Source organism: Microcaecilia unicolor, chromosome 1, assembly GCF_901765095.1.
Source record: "Microcaecilia unicolor chromosome 1, aMicUni1.1, whole genome shotgun sequence".
Classification (NCBI taxonomy): Eukaryota; Metazoa; Chordata; class Amphibia; order Gymnophiona; family Siphonopidae; genus Microcaecilia; species Microcaecilia unicolor.
Window position 1 is genome coordinate 158,192,707 of NC_044031.1, and position 17,874 is coordinate 158,210,580.

A 17,874-nucleotide genomic window follows, 5' to 3' on the forward strand; every position below is an offset into this window, starting at 1 on the left:
AGGGGTGCACCAGAAACCCTAGCATTGGCCCTACTTGAAACCTGTTGAAATAACACAAATATGACAAAAAGGTTTGCATTGGATATAGACATATTTTTAATTTTCATATTTATAAACATTTGCTTAAAGTGTATTTCATTTTCTAAATAGGAGCAGAAGCAAGTTTTACATTAACAATTCGTCACCTGGAGAAATATCCTGTGGACCTTTACTATTTAGTTGATGTCTCTGCTTCTATGCTCAAAAGTATAGAAAACTTAAACTCCATTGGACTTGACTTGTTTCAGAAGATGACAAATGTCTCTCGTGATTTTCGATTTGGATTTGGATCATTTGTAGATAAAGCTGTATCACCATACAGCAGCATTCATCCACGCAAAATCAATAATCCTTGCAGGTATGTACTGTTTGACATATACTAGTATATGATAAAACAGTGTATGGAAATATTGTGAACCAGGCTCAGCATATTGCTACTAAAGCATGTATCTCTTGCATAGATGGGAAATATACAGAGGGAAAAGTGATTTATGTGGTTTGAAATTATGTTGTATGTTTTTTATTCTGTTAGGTTTTTATGCATGCATGTTTTCATCTTGATAGGATTCTTGAGCCATACATGGGTCACATGCATAAAACATCACAAATAGTCTAAAGGCTATATTTGAGCTGGTGCAATCACTGGCTTTCTGTGTAATGTATTCAGTGCTACACTCTGTATAGGAATCTATACAGAAGTAGAGCAATTTTATAAGTGAGTATCTCCTTTTAGGCACCCTGATGCCGCATATTGAGAGCCCATTCTATAACAGTATCTAGGCACCTAGATTGTTTTAGAAAAATTGCTTAAGCTGCTATCAGATCACCTTACATTTAAGCGTGTGCAGTTACACCAGCCATAGACATGGTGTAACTAGGTGTGCCTAAATGCAGTAAGAGTGGCGTAACTTAAGGGAGACACACATATAATCCCTCACATGCTCTGCCCACAGCTTCAACCCCCTTGCATTTGCACATTAAGCCATTTACATGTGCCTTACACAGTAGTGCTTACAGCGGATATGCGCATAAGTTTTAATTTTTTATGCATTTACACTTGAAAAGGGGTGCGCACCCTTGAGCATCTTGTTACAGAATTGCCCTTATAGTGTGTTAACTGCATTGGCACTATCCATTTAGTTTAGGCCTCTCATTCAGCCCAAGGGGTAACAGCTGACTGAGAATCAAGGAAAGACAGGGTTCAAATCCCACCGACACTCTCTAATCTTTGGACAAGTTACTTAAGGGGTAATTCTAGAGCTCAGAACCAAGATGTAGGCACCACAATGGGGCACAGTTAGTACCAATTTTATAATGGCACTTAAATGAGTCTAAATTATTGTAGAATACTAATGTAAATATGCATTGGCGCTCCTACTTACAACAGGCCAATAGCTGGTGTAAGTTTGCATGCTTAAGTGCGCCATGCAACACACCCAATGTATTCTGTATGTCACTTGATGACATACCAATGGCCTGGCTATGTGTATGCCTTCCTTGCAGTTATGCGCTTTGCAACTTTGGCATCTATTTTATGGAACACTGCCTAGCATGTAAGCACAGAAATGCCAATTCTTGAGGTTTATGATGTGTGTAAGTGCTAGTATTCTGTAAACTACCTGCACAGTTAGGTGTCAAATGAATAGACTAAGGGGCTTAATCTTCCATTACTTTATGGATAGCCTTATATTGTAAGTCTTCTAAGGAAAGAGAAATACCTACTGGTTCTGAATGGAACTCACCTTGAGCTTCTATTGCTAAAGCGTGAGCTAAATCTAAATTCTCTACATTTATAAATTATCTGTTTAGCAGCTAAATGTAACCATTAAATAGTTTTGGGGCCTACCCTTGCTCCTCCTCCAGCTTGAATGTCTCCATGTCGTCTATATGTATGTCTACCTTTTAAATGTGTGAGTAAAGTAGTTATGTGTTGACTATCTGGTGGCCAGTATATTGATTATTGGCCCATAAGAATTTGTGTTTGATTCCAGTAATTGTTGACTGTATTAAAAGTGCTGCAGGCCAAGATTTTAAAAGTATACTGATTCGTGTACAGAATTATATTGTGATACTGCATTGAATTTTGAAAAAAAAATTATCATCCTATATAATAAAACGCATCTCCAACATTCTGAAGCTGACTGCATGGCTGAGGCATTCCTGTTCTCTGTATCCATCTCCTGAATTGATATCACGTACTTTCGGGTTCGTCACAAGCAGAAGTGACCAACCACACGAGGTTTCTCGGCTTCAGAATGTTGGAGGTGCATTCTGTTAAATTGGATTGGTCAGTTCCTTGAAGCACAGCCAGAGCTCAGCGTCCTGCACAGTAACGCTCAGACACCAGAGACAGAGAGAGAGGGGGGGAGGTATCTCTGTCACACACACACACTCTCTCTCTCACAGTCAATGTTATTCTCTCTCTCACTCTCACACACTGTCTCTCACACACTCTATGTCTCACACTGTATCACATTCACTCTCTATGTGTCACACAGTCACTCACACACTCTCTTGGTCTCATACACTCAGTCTCACAGAGAGTCTGTATCTCACACACTCTCTCTCTTGCACACACTGTATCTGTGTGAAACACACACTCTCTCACACTGTGTCTCACATACGCACTTGCACACACTCTCATTCTCACACACACACTCTCTCTCTCACAGACACACTCGCACCCAGACTCACTCTCCCTCTCACACACACACACACACTCACACATTCACTCTCTGTCTCTCACACACAGCCACTCTCACATACATTCTCTCAAACATACACACTCCGAGGAAAACCTTGCTAGCACCCGTTTCATTTGTGTCAGAAATGGGCCTTTTTTACTAGTAATATAATAAAACCAAAAATTATGCTCTGTGATGACAGTTTCTTGAAAGTGCACATGACAAGCAGTAAAACCAATCCTATGTCAGGGAAACATTTTACAGACCAAAACACGGAACACCCCCCCCCCTTTCTGATATTAAGCACTATTTAACCAGCCATGAACTGCTCCTTAACCGGTTATCCTTGAATATTCAGCGGTTATCTTCTGTTGAATATTCACAGTCAGTGCATAGCAGCTAACCAGTTATATTGTGAAATATAACCGGCTATATGTGAATATTCAGGACATCGTTGGCTAAGTTTGGTGGACAAATCAGGCCACCCAGCAGGCCTATCTTTGGCAGCTATAAACTTAACCGGCCAGCGTGAATATTAGACTGGCTGGTTAAGTTTAGCCCAGCCAAAAATAAACCAGATATTCAATGCTGGTCACTGGAAACGGCCCAACATTGAATATCCAGGCTCACTACCGACCAGGGGGGTTAGCTGGTCTGCTTCCTGCAATGTGAATATCGGCCCCGAAAAATCCCAGAGATCTGTGCTCTGTGATTCCTTTTATTGTTAAACTCAATGTAGTCCAATACAGTATTTTAATTTTGTCTTCCTCCAAATTCAAACTGTAATTAATATTGAAGGATATAACAGTGCATCCTAAAAACATATCATGTTTCTGTTTTGCCTTGTAGTGGTTTTTCTGCCTGTATGCCTTCTCATGGCTATATTCATGTGCTTTCCATGACTGATAATGTAACAGAATTTAGAAATGCCGTGAGAAAACAAAAACATTCTGGAAATATTGATACACCCGAAGGCGTATTTGATGCTATGCTTCAAGCAGTTGTATGCCAGGTAAGCAGATTCAAGAGTAATCTGAATGCACAGCAGTATTGTATTTAAAGTTTCAGTGAATGCAAGTGTCCTTAATAATTTAGAACAATTTACTGTTGATTGGATTTTAATTTTACGTTTAATTATTTGCCCTTTCCAAACTTGGATTCAAGGCAAGTTGCATTCAGGTATAGTAGGGGCCCTGTTTACTAAACCGCGCTGTAGGTACACTAGTATTTTTAGCGTGCACTAATGCTAGAGACACACACAGAAATATATGGGTGTCTCTAGTTAGCATGTGCTAAAAATGCTAGCACACCTTAGTAAACAGGCCCTTAATATTTTCTTGCCTTAGAGGAATTTCATTCTAAGAGGCTAATATATTAAGGGGAGTTTTTACGAAGGTGCGCTAAAGATCAGCTAGTGCTAAACGTTAAGGTACCTTAGTAAAAGACCCCCTATACAAACACTTTTCACTAAAAGGACTTTGTGTGATAAAATGTCCCAAAATTTGCAAAAGAACTAAAATGTTGACATTTTAGAACCCTTGACAGTTCAAAAACACTTTGGTGACTAGATTAGAAAATCTGGCAGTTGTGTGTGGGCCCTGAATTGACTGATTTTGGTTAGAAAGTGGTTAAATGGGAGGTGACAAAGGGAATTGATAAATTATGTTCACTCTGATAATAAAGGTATTATCAGTGGTGTGCCACAAGGATTTAGACCTTAGTCTGGTTTTTTTGACATGTTTGTGAGTGATATTTTGAGAGGATTCGTGGATAAGGTTTGCCTCTTTGCAGATGATACCAAAATCTGCAATAGCGTACATATGAGAAGGAATCTATTGAAGCTTGAAGAATGGTTTAGAATTTTGCAGCTAATATGTCATCCAATGGAAGGATACAAATCTTGCTTAATACAATAGAGACGCTTGTAGGTTGCGCAGGGCAACAGAGAAACAGTAGTGTTATTTCCTCTCACGGTTACAGAAATGTCATTCTCTCTTGCCTTGTGAAGTGCCCCCTTACAAAAGACATGGAAAAGAACTCTGTCGCCCAAATTCCCTGAGGCCTGTCCACACTTATGGGAGAGATCGTGGGCAGACAGGTTTACAATTACCTGGCTGGGTAAGGGGGGGGGGGGGGGGGTAGAGGGAAATGCTTCCAGCAATAACTGTTCTCATGATCAGAAGGGGAGAAATCTTCATCTCTCCCTGTCTAAAAATGAAAAATTAATTCTGAGAAATTGAATACTGGAGGCCTTCTCTGTGCCTCCTCCAACACTCTTTAGCTTCCAAAGTGAGTGAAAGACACTCAAGGTCAACTTAGAGACTTGATTTCAAGGGTGAGGAAACTATTGTTCCCAAGATTTTCATTGATGACTCAAGGGAATAGGTTTTGATCTTAATAGTAAAGTTACTAAGATTCATAGGATGGTGAGGGTTAGTTATAATTAGAAACTTAGTTTTAAGGTTTAGTTTGAAATTAGACGTCCAAGATTCCATAAGTTTTATCCCTAGACTAATCATGTTTATGTCAAGTAATTCCTTAGATAATGGGATATAAATGGTGACATCATCAGCATATATGTAAGTCGAAAGACCATGTTTTTCTACAAGATAACCAAGAGGTGGTATCATAATGTTAAATAAGATGGGGGAAAGATGGGAATCCTGAGGGACCCCATAGCCAGGAGACCAAGTGGAAGAAAGTACACCTGATTGTTTGACTTGATACGACCTAGATCTTAAGAAGCCAGAAAACCATTTCAGGACAACTCCACAGATTCCGTAATATCCAAGAATGTTTAAAAAAAATTATGATCAACAGTATCAAAGGCACTGGATAGATCAAATTGAAGTATCAATATTTTGTTGCCAGAACTTAATTCTCTCCTAAAGCTAGCCAAAGGGTGGTAAGCACAGTTTCTGTACTGTAAGAGGGCCTAAAACCAGATTGTGAACTGTGCAAAATGGCATGAAGCTGAAGATACTTCATAAGTTGGCGCATGACAAGTTCTTCTATTACCTAACAAGAAGAGGAATTGAGGCTATTGGTTTATAGTTGAAACTAAACAAGCTAGTTTGGGTACTTTTAGGTATATGAGTCAAATAATATTGCCTTTGTCAGAGGGAAAGAAACCTTGAGACAATAGCAAAGTAAGATTCAAATGCAAATGATGTAAGAAAAAATCAGGAGCTGACTTGAGGAGATAGGTAGGGCACGTATTGAACAGACAGTATGAATTTGCATAATGCATGATTGACCTGTTCAGTAGTGATTGGATGAAAAACGGACCAGATTCTATCTTCTTAGAATGAGGCAGTAAAGGATCATTTAAATAGAGGAAATAGATGATTTATAGATGATAGCTAAACCACCTCCTCTCTTTTTAGCTCTAGGGAAGTGAAGAACAGAATGACTGGGGGTCAGATGCACTAAGGTCCTCGGAAGAGCCCTTCCCTTACCAATTCCATAGCCAATCGGTAGGGAATGGCCATGCATCAAGGAAAGGGAATGCAAATGAGCTGCTCGTTGTAGCTTACTTGCATTCTCTGTTCCCTCGGAAGCCAGTCGGCCAGTCGAGCATGCGCAAAGCAGCCAAGCGTTATGCTGGCTGCTCTGCGCATGCCAAGGATGTCCTTTATGAACGTCCTTCACTCAAAAAAAGCAACAACAAAAAAAGGACGTCCCTGACGAACAGGAAACTTGTCAGCAGCCTGAAACCTCAGTGCTGAAAAAAGCCCCAGTTAATTTAAGTGCTACTGCTCTTAACATTTCCATTGGTTACTGCTTGCATGTTAAAGGCAGGCTTACATCAGGCAATTAGGAAGGACTTCTCTGAAGAAAAAAAAAATCCAAGTGCTCATAAGGGACATATAACACGAGCTGGACGTCTTCCTGCAGCTTTTGTGATGGGCGTCCTTCGTGGCTAGGCAGTGAAGGACATCCATAAAGGACGTCCCTGACGAGCACTTGGACAATCTTTTTTCCCAATTCTTTTTGTTACATTTATACAAGTTTTTAGAGGCTGCGCAGCCCCAATGAGAGGTACAAACCTCCCTTTAGATTTTTCACGGTTAAGCAATCGGAAAACAGTAGTGCATCTCACTACAATACGATTTATACACATTGAGCTACTAATTTGCTTATCTGCATTCCGTTTTCGTTACCTGCTACCGTGATCGGAAAATGTCTCGGAGAAGCATTTAGTGCATGCCATGGTTTACTACTTGCTCGTTAATGGCTCGTTAAGTTTAGTGCATCTGGCCCTGGGTGGGCATACATCAAGAATAATAGGATCATCTTTTGCATGTAGCTAAGTTACAGAGATTGTCATTTATCCAATCTTTAATAATTGCAGCTTTGTTAACAACTGATTGAGCATTGACATAACGTACAGACAGGGAAAAAACAGAACAAGTAAAGTTGCTCAACAGTGGGACTTTAATCAAGTGGCATTTATTACAAAAGGTTTTGGAGCCTTTTTAGTATGATGTTTAGTAGGAAGGCACCAATGTTCGGGTCATTGTGATTTAAATAGCTAGGAGCAAAACCAGAGGGATTCCTTTGGTGTTAAGTTGGTAACCAATAAGGATATAATATCTTGTAGAATATATCACTGGGATAGCTAAATAGGAATCAAACCCATTAGTAGATGAATTAAGTGTCTAGATAGAATCAGAAAAGAAATTAACAATATAGCAGGACTCTTAGCAGTCTTTAAGGAATACTTTTAAACAAGCACTCAATGTCTGTGCGAAAGCAAAATATGTGATAAGCGTAATGAAAACAAAAATAAAAAGAGGCAGAATTCGCTTCCTTAGGTCTTTTGGAGGGTGTCTCCTGGGTCTTGCTGGCTTCCAGGAAAGATTCCACTAAGATGTGGGATTTTTTCAAATGTAGGAGGTTTGCCATCTGGTGTGAGAGCAAGGCCCTAGATCCCCTTACTTGCCCTACACAGACCCTGCTTGAATACCTTCTACACCTACCAGAGTCTGGTCTCAAGACCAACTCTGTAAGGGTTCATCTTAGTGCAATTAGTGCTTTCATCAACTCTGCATCAGTCTGTTCATCCTGACCAGGTGGATAGTGATAGGAGCGTACTACCGGCCACACTGGGCAGGATGAACAGACGGATGCAGAAATGTTAAAGGAAATTAGGGACGCAACAAACTGGCAAAACAATAATAATGGGTGATTTCAATTCCCCCGATGTTGACTGGGTAAATATAACGTCAGGGCACGCTAGGGAGGTAAAAATTCCTTGATAAAAATTAAGGACAGCTTTATGGAGCAGCTGGTACAGGAGCCGACCAGAAAAGGAAAAATTCTAGACATAGTCCTTACTGGGAAGTGCATGATCTGGTGCAGGAGGTAATGGTGCTAGGGGCTGCTCGATACAGTGATTATAATATGATCGGATTGATATTAGCTTGAAGTAAGTATACATAGAAATCAAATACTTAGCATTTACTTTAAAAAAGGAGACTATGATAAATGAGAAGAACGGTAAAAAACAAAAACTTAGAGCGCCATCCTGGAAGCCCAGGCCAAATATATTCCGCATATAAAAAGAGGAGGACGGAAGACCAACGACAGCCGGTGTGGTTAAAAAGTGAGGTGAAGGAAGCTAATAGAGCTAAAAGAAAATCCTTCAGAAAATGGAAAAAGGAACCGACTGAAAATAATAAGAATCAGCATAAGGAATGTCAAGTCAAATGCAAAGCGCTGATAAGGAAAGCAAAGAGGTACTTTGAAAAAAGATTGCATTGGAGGCAAAAACATATTATAAAATTTTTAAAGGTATATCAAAAGCAGGAAAGCCGGCAAAAGAATCTATTGGACCGCTAGATGACCGAGGAGTAAAAGGGGCAATCAGGGAAGACAAAGCCATAGCGGAGAGATTAAACGAATTCTTTGCTTCGGTCTTCATCGAGGAAGATTTGGGTGAGATACCGGTGCCAGAAAATGGTATTCAAAGCTGACGAGTCGGAGAAACTTAATGAATTCTCTGTAAACCTGGGAGGATGTATGGGGCAGTTCTACAAACTGAAGAGTAGCAAATCTCCTGGACCGGATGGTATTCATCCTAGAGTATTGATAAAACTGAAGAATGAGCTTGTGGAGCTATTGTTAGTAATATGTAATTTATCCTTAAAATCGAGCGTGGCACCAGAAGATTCGAGGTTGGCCAATGTAACGCAGATTTTAAAAAAGGTTCCAGAGGAGATCCGGGAAATTATAGACCAGTGAGTCTGACGTCGGGTGCCGGGGCAAAATGGTAGAGACTATTATAAAGAACAAAATTACAGAGCATATTCAAAAGCATGGATTAATGAGACAAGTCAACATGGATTTAGTGAAGGGAAATCTTGCCTCCCAATCTACTACATTTCTTTGAAGGGGTGAACAAACATGTGGAAAAAGGTGAGCCGGTTGATATTGTGTATCTGGATTTTCAGAAGTGGTTTGACAAAGTACCTCATGAAAAACTCCAGAGGAAATTGGAGAGTCATGGGATAGAGGTTGTGTTATATTGTGGATTAAAAACTGGTTAAAAGATAGAAAACAGAGAGTAGGGTTCAATGGTCAGTATTCTCAATGGAGAAGGGTAGTTAATGGGGTTCCCCAGGGATCTGTGCTAGGACTGCTGCTTTTTGACATACTTATAAATGACCTAGAGACGAGAATAACTAGTGAGGTAATTAAATTTGATGACGACACAAAGCTATTCAAAGTTGTTAAATCACAGGAGGATTGTGAAAAATTACAAGAGGACCTTACGAGATTGGGAGACTGGGCGTCTAAATGGCAGATGACGTTTAATTGAGCAAGTGCAAAGTGATGCATGTGGGAAAGAGGAACCTGAGTATAGTTACATCATGCAAGGTTCCATGTTAGAAGTCACAGACCAAGAAAGGGATCTAGGTGTCGTCGTTGATGATACGTTGAAACCTTCTGGTCAGTGTGCTGCGGTGGCTAAGAAAGCAAATAGAATGTTAGGTATTATTAGGAAAGGAATGGAAAACAAAAATGAGGATGTTATAATGCCTTTGTATCGCTCCATGGTGTGACCGCACCTCGAATATTGTGTTCATTCTGGTCGCCGCATCCTAAAAAAGATATAGTGGAATTAGAAAAGGTGCAGAGAAGGGCAACAAAATGATAAAGGGGATGGGATGACTTCCCTATGAGGACAAGCTAAACGGCTAGGGCTCTTCAGCTTGGAGAAAAGGTGGCTGAGAGGAGATATAATAGAGGTCTATAAAATAATGAGTGGAGTTGAGTGGATAGAGGTGAAGCATCTGTTTACGCTTTCCCAAAATACTAGGACTAGGGGGCATTCGATGAAGTTACAAGGTAGTAAATTTAAAACGAATCGGATAAAATTTTTCTTCACTCACGTATATTAAACTCTGGAATTCGTTGCCAGAGAAAATGGTAAGGCGGTTAGCTTAGCAGAGATTAAAAAAACGTTTGGACAGCTTCCTAAAGGAAAAGTCAATAGTCCATTATTAAATGGACTTGGGGAAAATCATTATTTCTGAGATAAGCAGTATAAAATGTTTTGTACTTTTTGGGGATCTGGCCAGGTATTTGTGACCTGGATTGGCCACTGTTGGAAACAGGATGCTGGACTTGATGGACCTTTGGTTTTTCCCAGTATGTCAATACTTGTGTACTTATGTAGGAGGGAAGCCCATCTCTGGACAGCCTGTAGTTGTTCACTTCTTGAGAGGTTTAGTTTGTCAAAGCCCCTGTCAGACCCCACTAGTGTCATGGAACTCAACATCGTTCTCACCCAGCTGATGAAAGCTCCTTTTGAGTCTCTGAATTCCTGCCATCTGAAGTTCTTGATCTTGGAAGGTCATTTTATTGGTGGCTGTTACTTCAGCTCGTAGGGTCAATGAGGTTCTGGCCTTAGTAGTGGATGCACCTTATACTAAGTTTCATCACAACAGAGTAGTTCTCTGCACGCACCCTAAGTTCCTGCCGAAAGTGGTGTCTGAGTTCCATCTGAACCAGTCGATTGTCTTGCCAACATTCTTTCCCCGACTTCCTGCGCATCCTGGTGAAAGCAGCTTGCACACCTTGGATTGGCAGGAGAGCATTGGCCTACTACATGGAGTGGTCAAGGCCCTGCAGACAGTCCGCCCAGCTTTTGTTTCTTTTGAACCCAACAGGATGGGGATCACCCATCGGGGAAACGCATTCTAATTGGCTGGCAGATGCATTTCCTTCACTTATGCCCAGGCTGGGCTAGGCCTAGAGAGTCATGTCACGGCTCATAATGTCAGAGCCATGGCTGCGTTGGTAGCCCCCTTGAGTTCAGCCTCCATTGAAGAAATTTGCAAGGCTGTGACGTGGTCTGCTCAAGGCAGGAGGAGGGTGGTGAATGTGTGGACGCGACAGACGGTTCAGGCAGACAGTGTTGCAGAATTTGTTTGGGTCTAGAATCCAACTCCACTCTCCTAGGCCCATTTTATTCTGTTCCAGGCTGCACTCTCATTTGGATTGTATATAGTTTCAGATTAATCTCTGTTATGCCTTCGCCGTTGTGAGGCCCACTTGGCCAATGTTTGTTGTTTTTGGTGAGCCTGGATGCTGGGGATTCCCCACAAGCCTGTTTTTCCTCGGAGAAAGCGAAGAGACTTACTTGTAGTAGGCATTGTTCAAGGACAACAGGCTGTATATTCTACTACTACTACTATTACTATTTAGCATTTCTATAGCGCTACAATATTCTCACAATCCCTCCCACCTTCCCTTGGAGTTGTCTCCTTTGTTATTTTTACTTTATTTTGTACTATAGCATTAAACTGAGGGGACCGCATTCTCGCAGCGGGCGGGAAGTCACTCGCGCATGCGAGGTGGAGTGTGTCTCGCACTCCACAAAGCTCTCATTTATCTTTAATATATCTCAGACTAGGATGTGCGGGTCGGCATCACCCACTTGTGAGAATATAAAGCCTGCTGTCCTCGGAGAATGCCTGTTACAGGTAGTATCTTCGCTCTGCCATTGATGTCTCATATCCGTGACTTACATCAGAACTGTGCCACTATAACAGCCATGTACAACCTCTATAATTACCTCTCGCATTGACCAGTTCCCTGCTATTCTTTTTTTTTTTCTGCAAATATACACAGGAGATGACACAAAATGAACATTTCTGCAACCCCCATTCCTTCCCCCACAATGCTCCCCTTTCACCTGCCTCCCTGGTGGTCTAGCAGGGTCTATTGGGGCAGAGCAAGACTATGGAGAATAGTCACAGCCATGGCTATGGGCAAGAGCAGATCTTTCTCAGTCTTGCCCGTGGACCCCGCTAGACCACCATGGAGGTAGGTCCCGGGGGGGGGGGGGGGGGGGGGGGTAATTAAGGGCCTTGGTTTGTGAACCTTGTCTGTTTGCCAATGATGGTAAATTACAGAAGAAATATCATTGACACTTCAGTTATAAATGACTGCCCATCCTAGTAAGAGCTTTTTCTGTCATTCTTTTCCAGTACCTTGTTTTGCCTCTTTCCCATGTCTGTCTATAATGTTTCATAATAATCCAAACATCCATGAACTGATAGCTGCAGCTAACACATACTTACACCCCTGCCACCTCTGTTGGAGCTCCTATATTATGACATAGTCGTCCTCCCCCGCCCTCCCCCAAAAAAAGAGATATTAGAACAGAACATATTTGGTCTTTGAATAAAATGTAAAAATCTGTCTCTTTTCTGTGAATTAAAGTGATGTGTTATATCCAATGTCAGATAAATCACTTGGGATCACCATGTTTAAAATAAGTCATTGTGATCGGTACTGAAGATAGCCTTGATCCAAAGTCACACTAATAGTAATCCTGCTCTTTAATCTGCCCAACAAAACAAATCTATCTGTTTCTTTGACAGTGCCATGCACCTTATTTGATAATAAAATTAGAGATGACTATTTTAAAGAATAAAAGAATGATTTCTGTTCTTGATTGTATTTTTTTAAACCTTAGAAAGAGATTGGATGGCGTAAAGAGCTAAACGCTTACTTCTGATGATGACAGATCAGACCTCACATTTAGCCCTTGACAGCAAGCTAGCTGGGATCGTTGTACCCAATGATGGAAACTGCCATCTGAGAGATAATGTATACATCAGATCAACCAACATGGTATTAATGATAAATAATAACCTTATTTTTCACACTGTGAGGGCAGTCAGAGAGAAACAAGAGATGACAGAGCAGAAAAATCAAGCACAACAGAGAAAATAAAAAGTAAAGCCTAGCAAATTATTATCCAAGTTGATGATGTCTTGAGAAAACACAGTGGTTGAAATTAAAGTATCATTTGCTCTTCATCTATCACATTTTCCAGACACATTTTCATTTGCTCTCTTAAGCTTGTGTATCTGTTCACCAACAGCTAGAGTGAGATTGATAGACTTGCTTCTTATGTTAGTTTGCACTATATCTTCTGCTCCAGGCTTATTTGCAAATTCTGATTTTTTAAAGGGTAGTTTTATAACAGGGTACTGAGGCACATAGATTGATATATAGTACCTATGTTATAAAGACATCATGGGGTGAATTCTGTATATGGCACCAAAAAAAACCTGCACCAAAAAAGCGCCATTTTATAAACCGTTCTTAAATTTAGGGGCAATTTGTAGCAGTGTTTCCCAAGTCAGTCCTGGAGTACCCTCTTGCCATCAGGTTTTTAGGATATCTGCAGTGAATATGTATGAAATTGATTTACATACACTGCCTCCATTATATGCAAATCTCTTTCAATGCCCTTCATTGTGGATATCATGAAAACCTGACTGGTAAGGGGTATTCCAGGATCGACTTAAGAAACACTGGTTTATAGAATAGCACTTATGCCATGCAAATAGTGGCTAACTTTAGGTGTGACCATTTGCACCAACTGAAAATTGGTGCAAATGTATGCACCTAAATTAGGTGCTTATCCCCTTATTCTATAACACATGTAAATGTTAGGAATGCCCTCTGTTCCACCTATGAACCTCCCATTTCTGTGCCCCCTTTTTGAACTAGCTTATAAAATTTAAATTTATGCATGTATATTTCAATTAAATCTAATTAGTGCCAATAATTGGTTGTTAAGCCAAATATCAACAGTAATTAGCTTGTTATTCAGTTGTGTGCAAATTGGGCATGTGCCCAAATTTGAATGCACAGTTTTTAGCAACTTTGATAGAATTCGGGAGCATGTGTGCCTTTATAAAATTACTCCACCAGAAAGTAGACAGACATTTACATATGTGCAGAAGCAGGCACAAACATCATGCCCATGTCTGTGTGGATACAAACAAATTTTACAGCATCAGAGTATATCTTACTGTAACTAGGGTTAAAAGGAAAAAAAAATAAAAATACTTACCTGGGTCTTGGGAGGCAGTGGGGCTGTGCTGCTGGAGACATGTTTGTTTTGGGCCGTTTGTGGCCGGACTGCGGGGGGGGGGGGGGGGATGCGCTGCGGGAGGCAGCTTTGTTTTGTTTTTGTGTGGAGGAGAGGGGAGGTTTGCGTCGTTGTTCCGGGGCACTGCCTGAGTCTTGGGGTCGCGTTGGGGCCGATGTTGGGCCCATTTTGGTGGTCGGGAGCGCTGCAGGGGGAGAGTAGCGCTCCCGATGTGTTTTGGGGCTCGTTGGGGCCGGAACAAGGCGCTGCTGGAAGCGCTGTGGTTTTTGGGGCGGCGCCGCAATTTCCCGGTGCGGCGCTGCCATTTTTGGCTCCCGGGGACGATTGGGCGAGTCCCTGGGAGCGAAGAGAGACTGCGCGGGAGTTTTCTGCGGGCCAGGGACGGTTGGGCACGTCCACAGCCGCTGAGGGGTGTGTCGGGGTGCGCGCGTGCGCACTATTTTTTTTTTTTTTTAGGAGCTCCGGCGAGGCCTACAAGCCGGGGCCTCGATTTTTAAGCTGGAGCTCCAGAAGAAGCGCAGTTTTTGGGGCTGTTTTATTTTCCCCTCCGTTTTTGGCCCAGGACCACGGGACCAGATCCGTTGGTTGGGATCACGTGTGGAGAAAATCAGGAACAAGGTAAGGGGGTCGTTGGCCCGGAATTTTAATTGTTGATTTTAAATTGTGAAAATAGCGTTTTTTATTTTAAAAAATCAGGAGTTTGTTGGTTTTAAATTCTATTTGCATATTTGGGTTCAGGGTATTTTTCTTTATTTTTGTGGGAGATTACATTTTAAATTTTAATATTTTTTGGGGGTGTTCTGGAGTAGTGTGGGTTCTAAGGGGTTAATTACATTGTAAATTTTTAAATTCGACGTAGCAGGTAAAGAGGAGGGGGATTGAATTTTAGAGGGGGTTTCAAATTATTTTGGGATTTTGAGGGGAGTTTAGGAGAGATAATTGCGGGCGGACTGTAAAAAGTGTATTTTTAAATTTTAAAAGCAGGATTTAATAGGGAATGGGAAGTTTAATTGGTATGGAAATTTTGGGGTGATTCGGATAAAGTTTTATTGGGTTTTTATTTAGTTTTATTACTTTTCTATGGGGTTAAAATGGGGATTTTGCACTGCTGGCCAGAATTCCGCTGGTCAGCAGTGGAAATTAGAATGTTACTATAATCAGGGATTGGCTGAAAGGGTCTTGGACGCAAGCCAAGGCTGGTTTGGAAGGCAAGCCAAGGCTGGTTACCAAGGCAACCGGGGAGTGGGCAGTTGGTGAGAGTGGGATTGATGGTCAGAGAGAGTGGAGGTGCTGAGGAGGTGCTGGTAGTGAGAGGAGGGTTTTAATGGTAAAAGTTAGGATATTGGGAAAAGTTTCTGGTGATTGATGGTGAATGAAAGTGAGGTGTGTAAGGAAGGTGTGATTTATAGAATAAGTTTTAAAATTTTATTAGGATAGTGTGAATGTATGAATAGGGTAGGAGTTAAGGGGAATTTGATAAGAGAGGGTTATTAGTGTAATAGTATTAGTAGCTTAAGGAGTATTTGGGAAAGGGTTTGGGGAATAAATTTAAAGTTTAATTCAATGGAAGTAGAGTTATAGCTTAAGGGGTAGTGAGTTGAAATAAGAGTTTGAATAAGTGTATAAAAGAATTGTGTGGGAGTGATTGTGTGAAGGGGACAATCATCTCTCTCACCACAAGTTCAGGGAACAAAACTAAAGCTTAGACCTGGAAGATAGGGAACTTTGGTTAATTTTACTTTTAAAGAAAAGTTGGCCACAGTTTTGAACCAATCCTTTAGAGTTCCAGTATGAAGCAGGAAGAGAGGGTTTTGCCTCCTTTTCATTTGCTTAAAGAAAGGTTTAGGAGGAAGACCTCACAGAAACAAAGCATCTGTTGACAACGGGCCCCCACGCAAGAAAGACGGCGACAGGAACGGAGAGTGAACCAACGACAGCTAAGTGACATTTTGGGACATATAAAAAGATTAGAAGTAAAGAGTGGAATCCTGTGCAGAAGGAATGGATCCTCAGAAGCTTAGCTGAAATTGGGTGGCAGAGCAGGTGGGGGAAAGAGGGGGTGGTGGTTGGGAAGCGAGGATAGGGGAGGGCAGACTTATACGGTCTGTACCAGAGCCGGTGCTGGGAGGCGGGACTGGTGGTTGGGAGGCGGGAAATACTGCTGGGCAGACTTATATGGTCTGTGCCCTGAAAAGGACAGGTACAAATTCAATTCAAGGTAAGGTATACACATATGAGTTTGTCTTGGGCAGACTGGATGGACCATGCAGGTCTTTTTCTGCCGTCATCTACTATGTTACTATGTTACTATGATAGGGAAAAAAATAAAAAAACATACTTACCTTATTACCTTGATGAGAGAGGTGAGCTGCTTACAGTGACCTGAGAAGAGGAAAGAAACAACAAAAAATCAAATTCAGGGAAATATACACAGAGAGATAAAATACATAAAATAATTTAGGTTGTTAAGGTTCTTTTCATACTTATCTGATATTGGGTATGTCCTGACATGAGTAAGAGGTACCTAGAAGGGAAAAGAGATATAAGGGAAAATAAGATAACACAGCGAAAGGGTTTATCTGCTCATTGTTTTACAGCTAATGTTTCTTTTAATTGTTAGTAATATTGTTCTCCGAGGACAAGCAGGCTGCTTGTTCTCACTGATGGGTGACGTCCACGGCAGCCCCTCCAATTGGAAACTTCTCTAGCAAAGTCCTTTGCTAGTCCTCGCGCGCCCGCGCGCACCGCGCATGCGCGGCCGTCTTCCCGCCCGAAACCGGCTCGAGCCGGCCAGTCTTCTTTTGTCCGCACTCGTACGGTCGTGTTTCGCCGTGTCGAGCCCCGGAAAGTCGACCTCGCGCGTCCAAATTTATTTTTGACGTGTTTTTTCTTCGGAAAAAGTCTTTAAAGTGTTGGGAAGCGCTTCGGAAACCCCCCCCCCCCCGGGTTTCAGACCACCCCTTCCCGTACTTCCAGCTTTTTGCCCGATAAGTTTTCTTTCGTCGTCGGGGTAGGCCTCTTTTCGCCTCGGTCGAGATTTCTCCCTTCTAAATTTTTTGGTGCTCTTTTTCCGTCATTTCGGATTTTGATTTCGCCGGCGTGATTTTTCCGCCCATGACATCGAAGCCTTCCAGCGGCTTCAAGAAGTGCACCCAGTGCGCCCGGGTAATCTCGCTCACTGATAGACACTCGTCGTGTCTTCAGTGTCTGGGGGCCGAGCACCGCCCTCAGAACTGTAGTCTGTGTTCCCTGCTTCAAAGGCGGACTCAGGTAGCGAGATTAGCCCAGTGGAACGTGTTGTTCTCGGGCTCTTCGTCGGCATCGGCACCGGGATCTCGAGTGCATCGATGTCGTCAGCGTCCAGACCATCTTCCTCGGCCGCCACTGTATCGAGTGCATCGAGGCATCGGGCCTCTGCATCGGTGCCAAGGTATCGGGCGACTGCATCGACGTCGGTGGTACCGGGACCTCGTCTGCTGATGTCGTCGGACAGTGGTGCATCGTCAGGAGTGCAGGTGAGGGCTGTCCATTCCCCTGCTGGTGGCGGTGAGCCTTCGGGTGGGGTCTCCTCCTACCCTGAGGGCTCCTGCGGTACAGCCCCCCCGAGACCGACCTCCTCGGCCTCGGCCCCGAGGAAGCGACGGCTGGATTCTACGTCCTCCTCGACGGTGCCGGGGAGCTCCGGTGACATGCTTCGGAAGAAGTCGAAGAAGCATCGACACCGGTCTC

The 17,874-nt window shown here is 42.3% G+C and overlaps 1 protein-coding gene across 1 annotated transcript in view; it reads left to right on the top strand.

Annotated features, from left to right (window-relative positions):
- Window positions 1-17,874, top strand: part of ITGB8 (integrin subunit beta 8) — a 321,665-nt gene that overhangs the window by 150,447 nt on the left and 153,344 nt on the right. Inside the window, 4 exon segments of the mRNA XM_030201630.1 lie at window positions 151-397; window positions 3,573-3,735; window positions 12,715-12,736; window positions 12,739-12,872. Of these exon segments, the coding sequence (XP_030057490.1) occupies window positions 151-397; window positions 3,573-3,735; window positions 12,715-12,736; window positions 12,739-12,872 (566 nt within the window).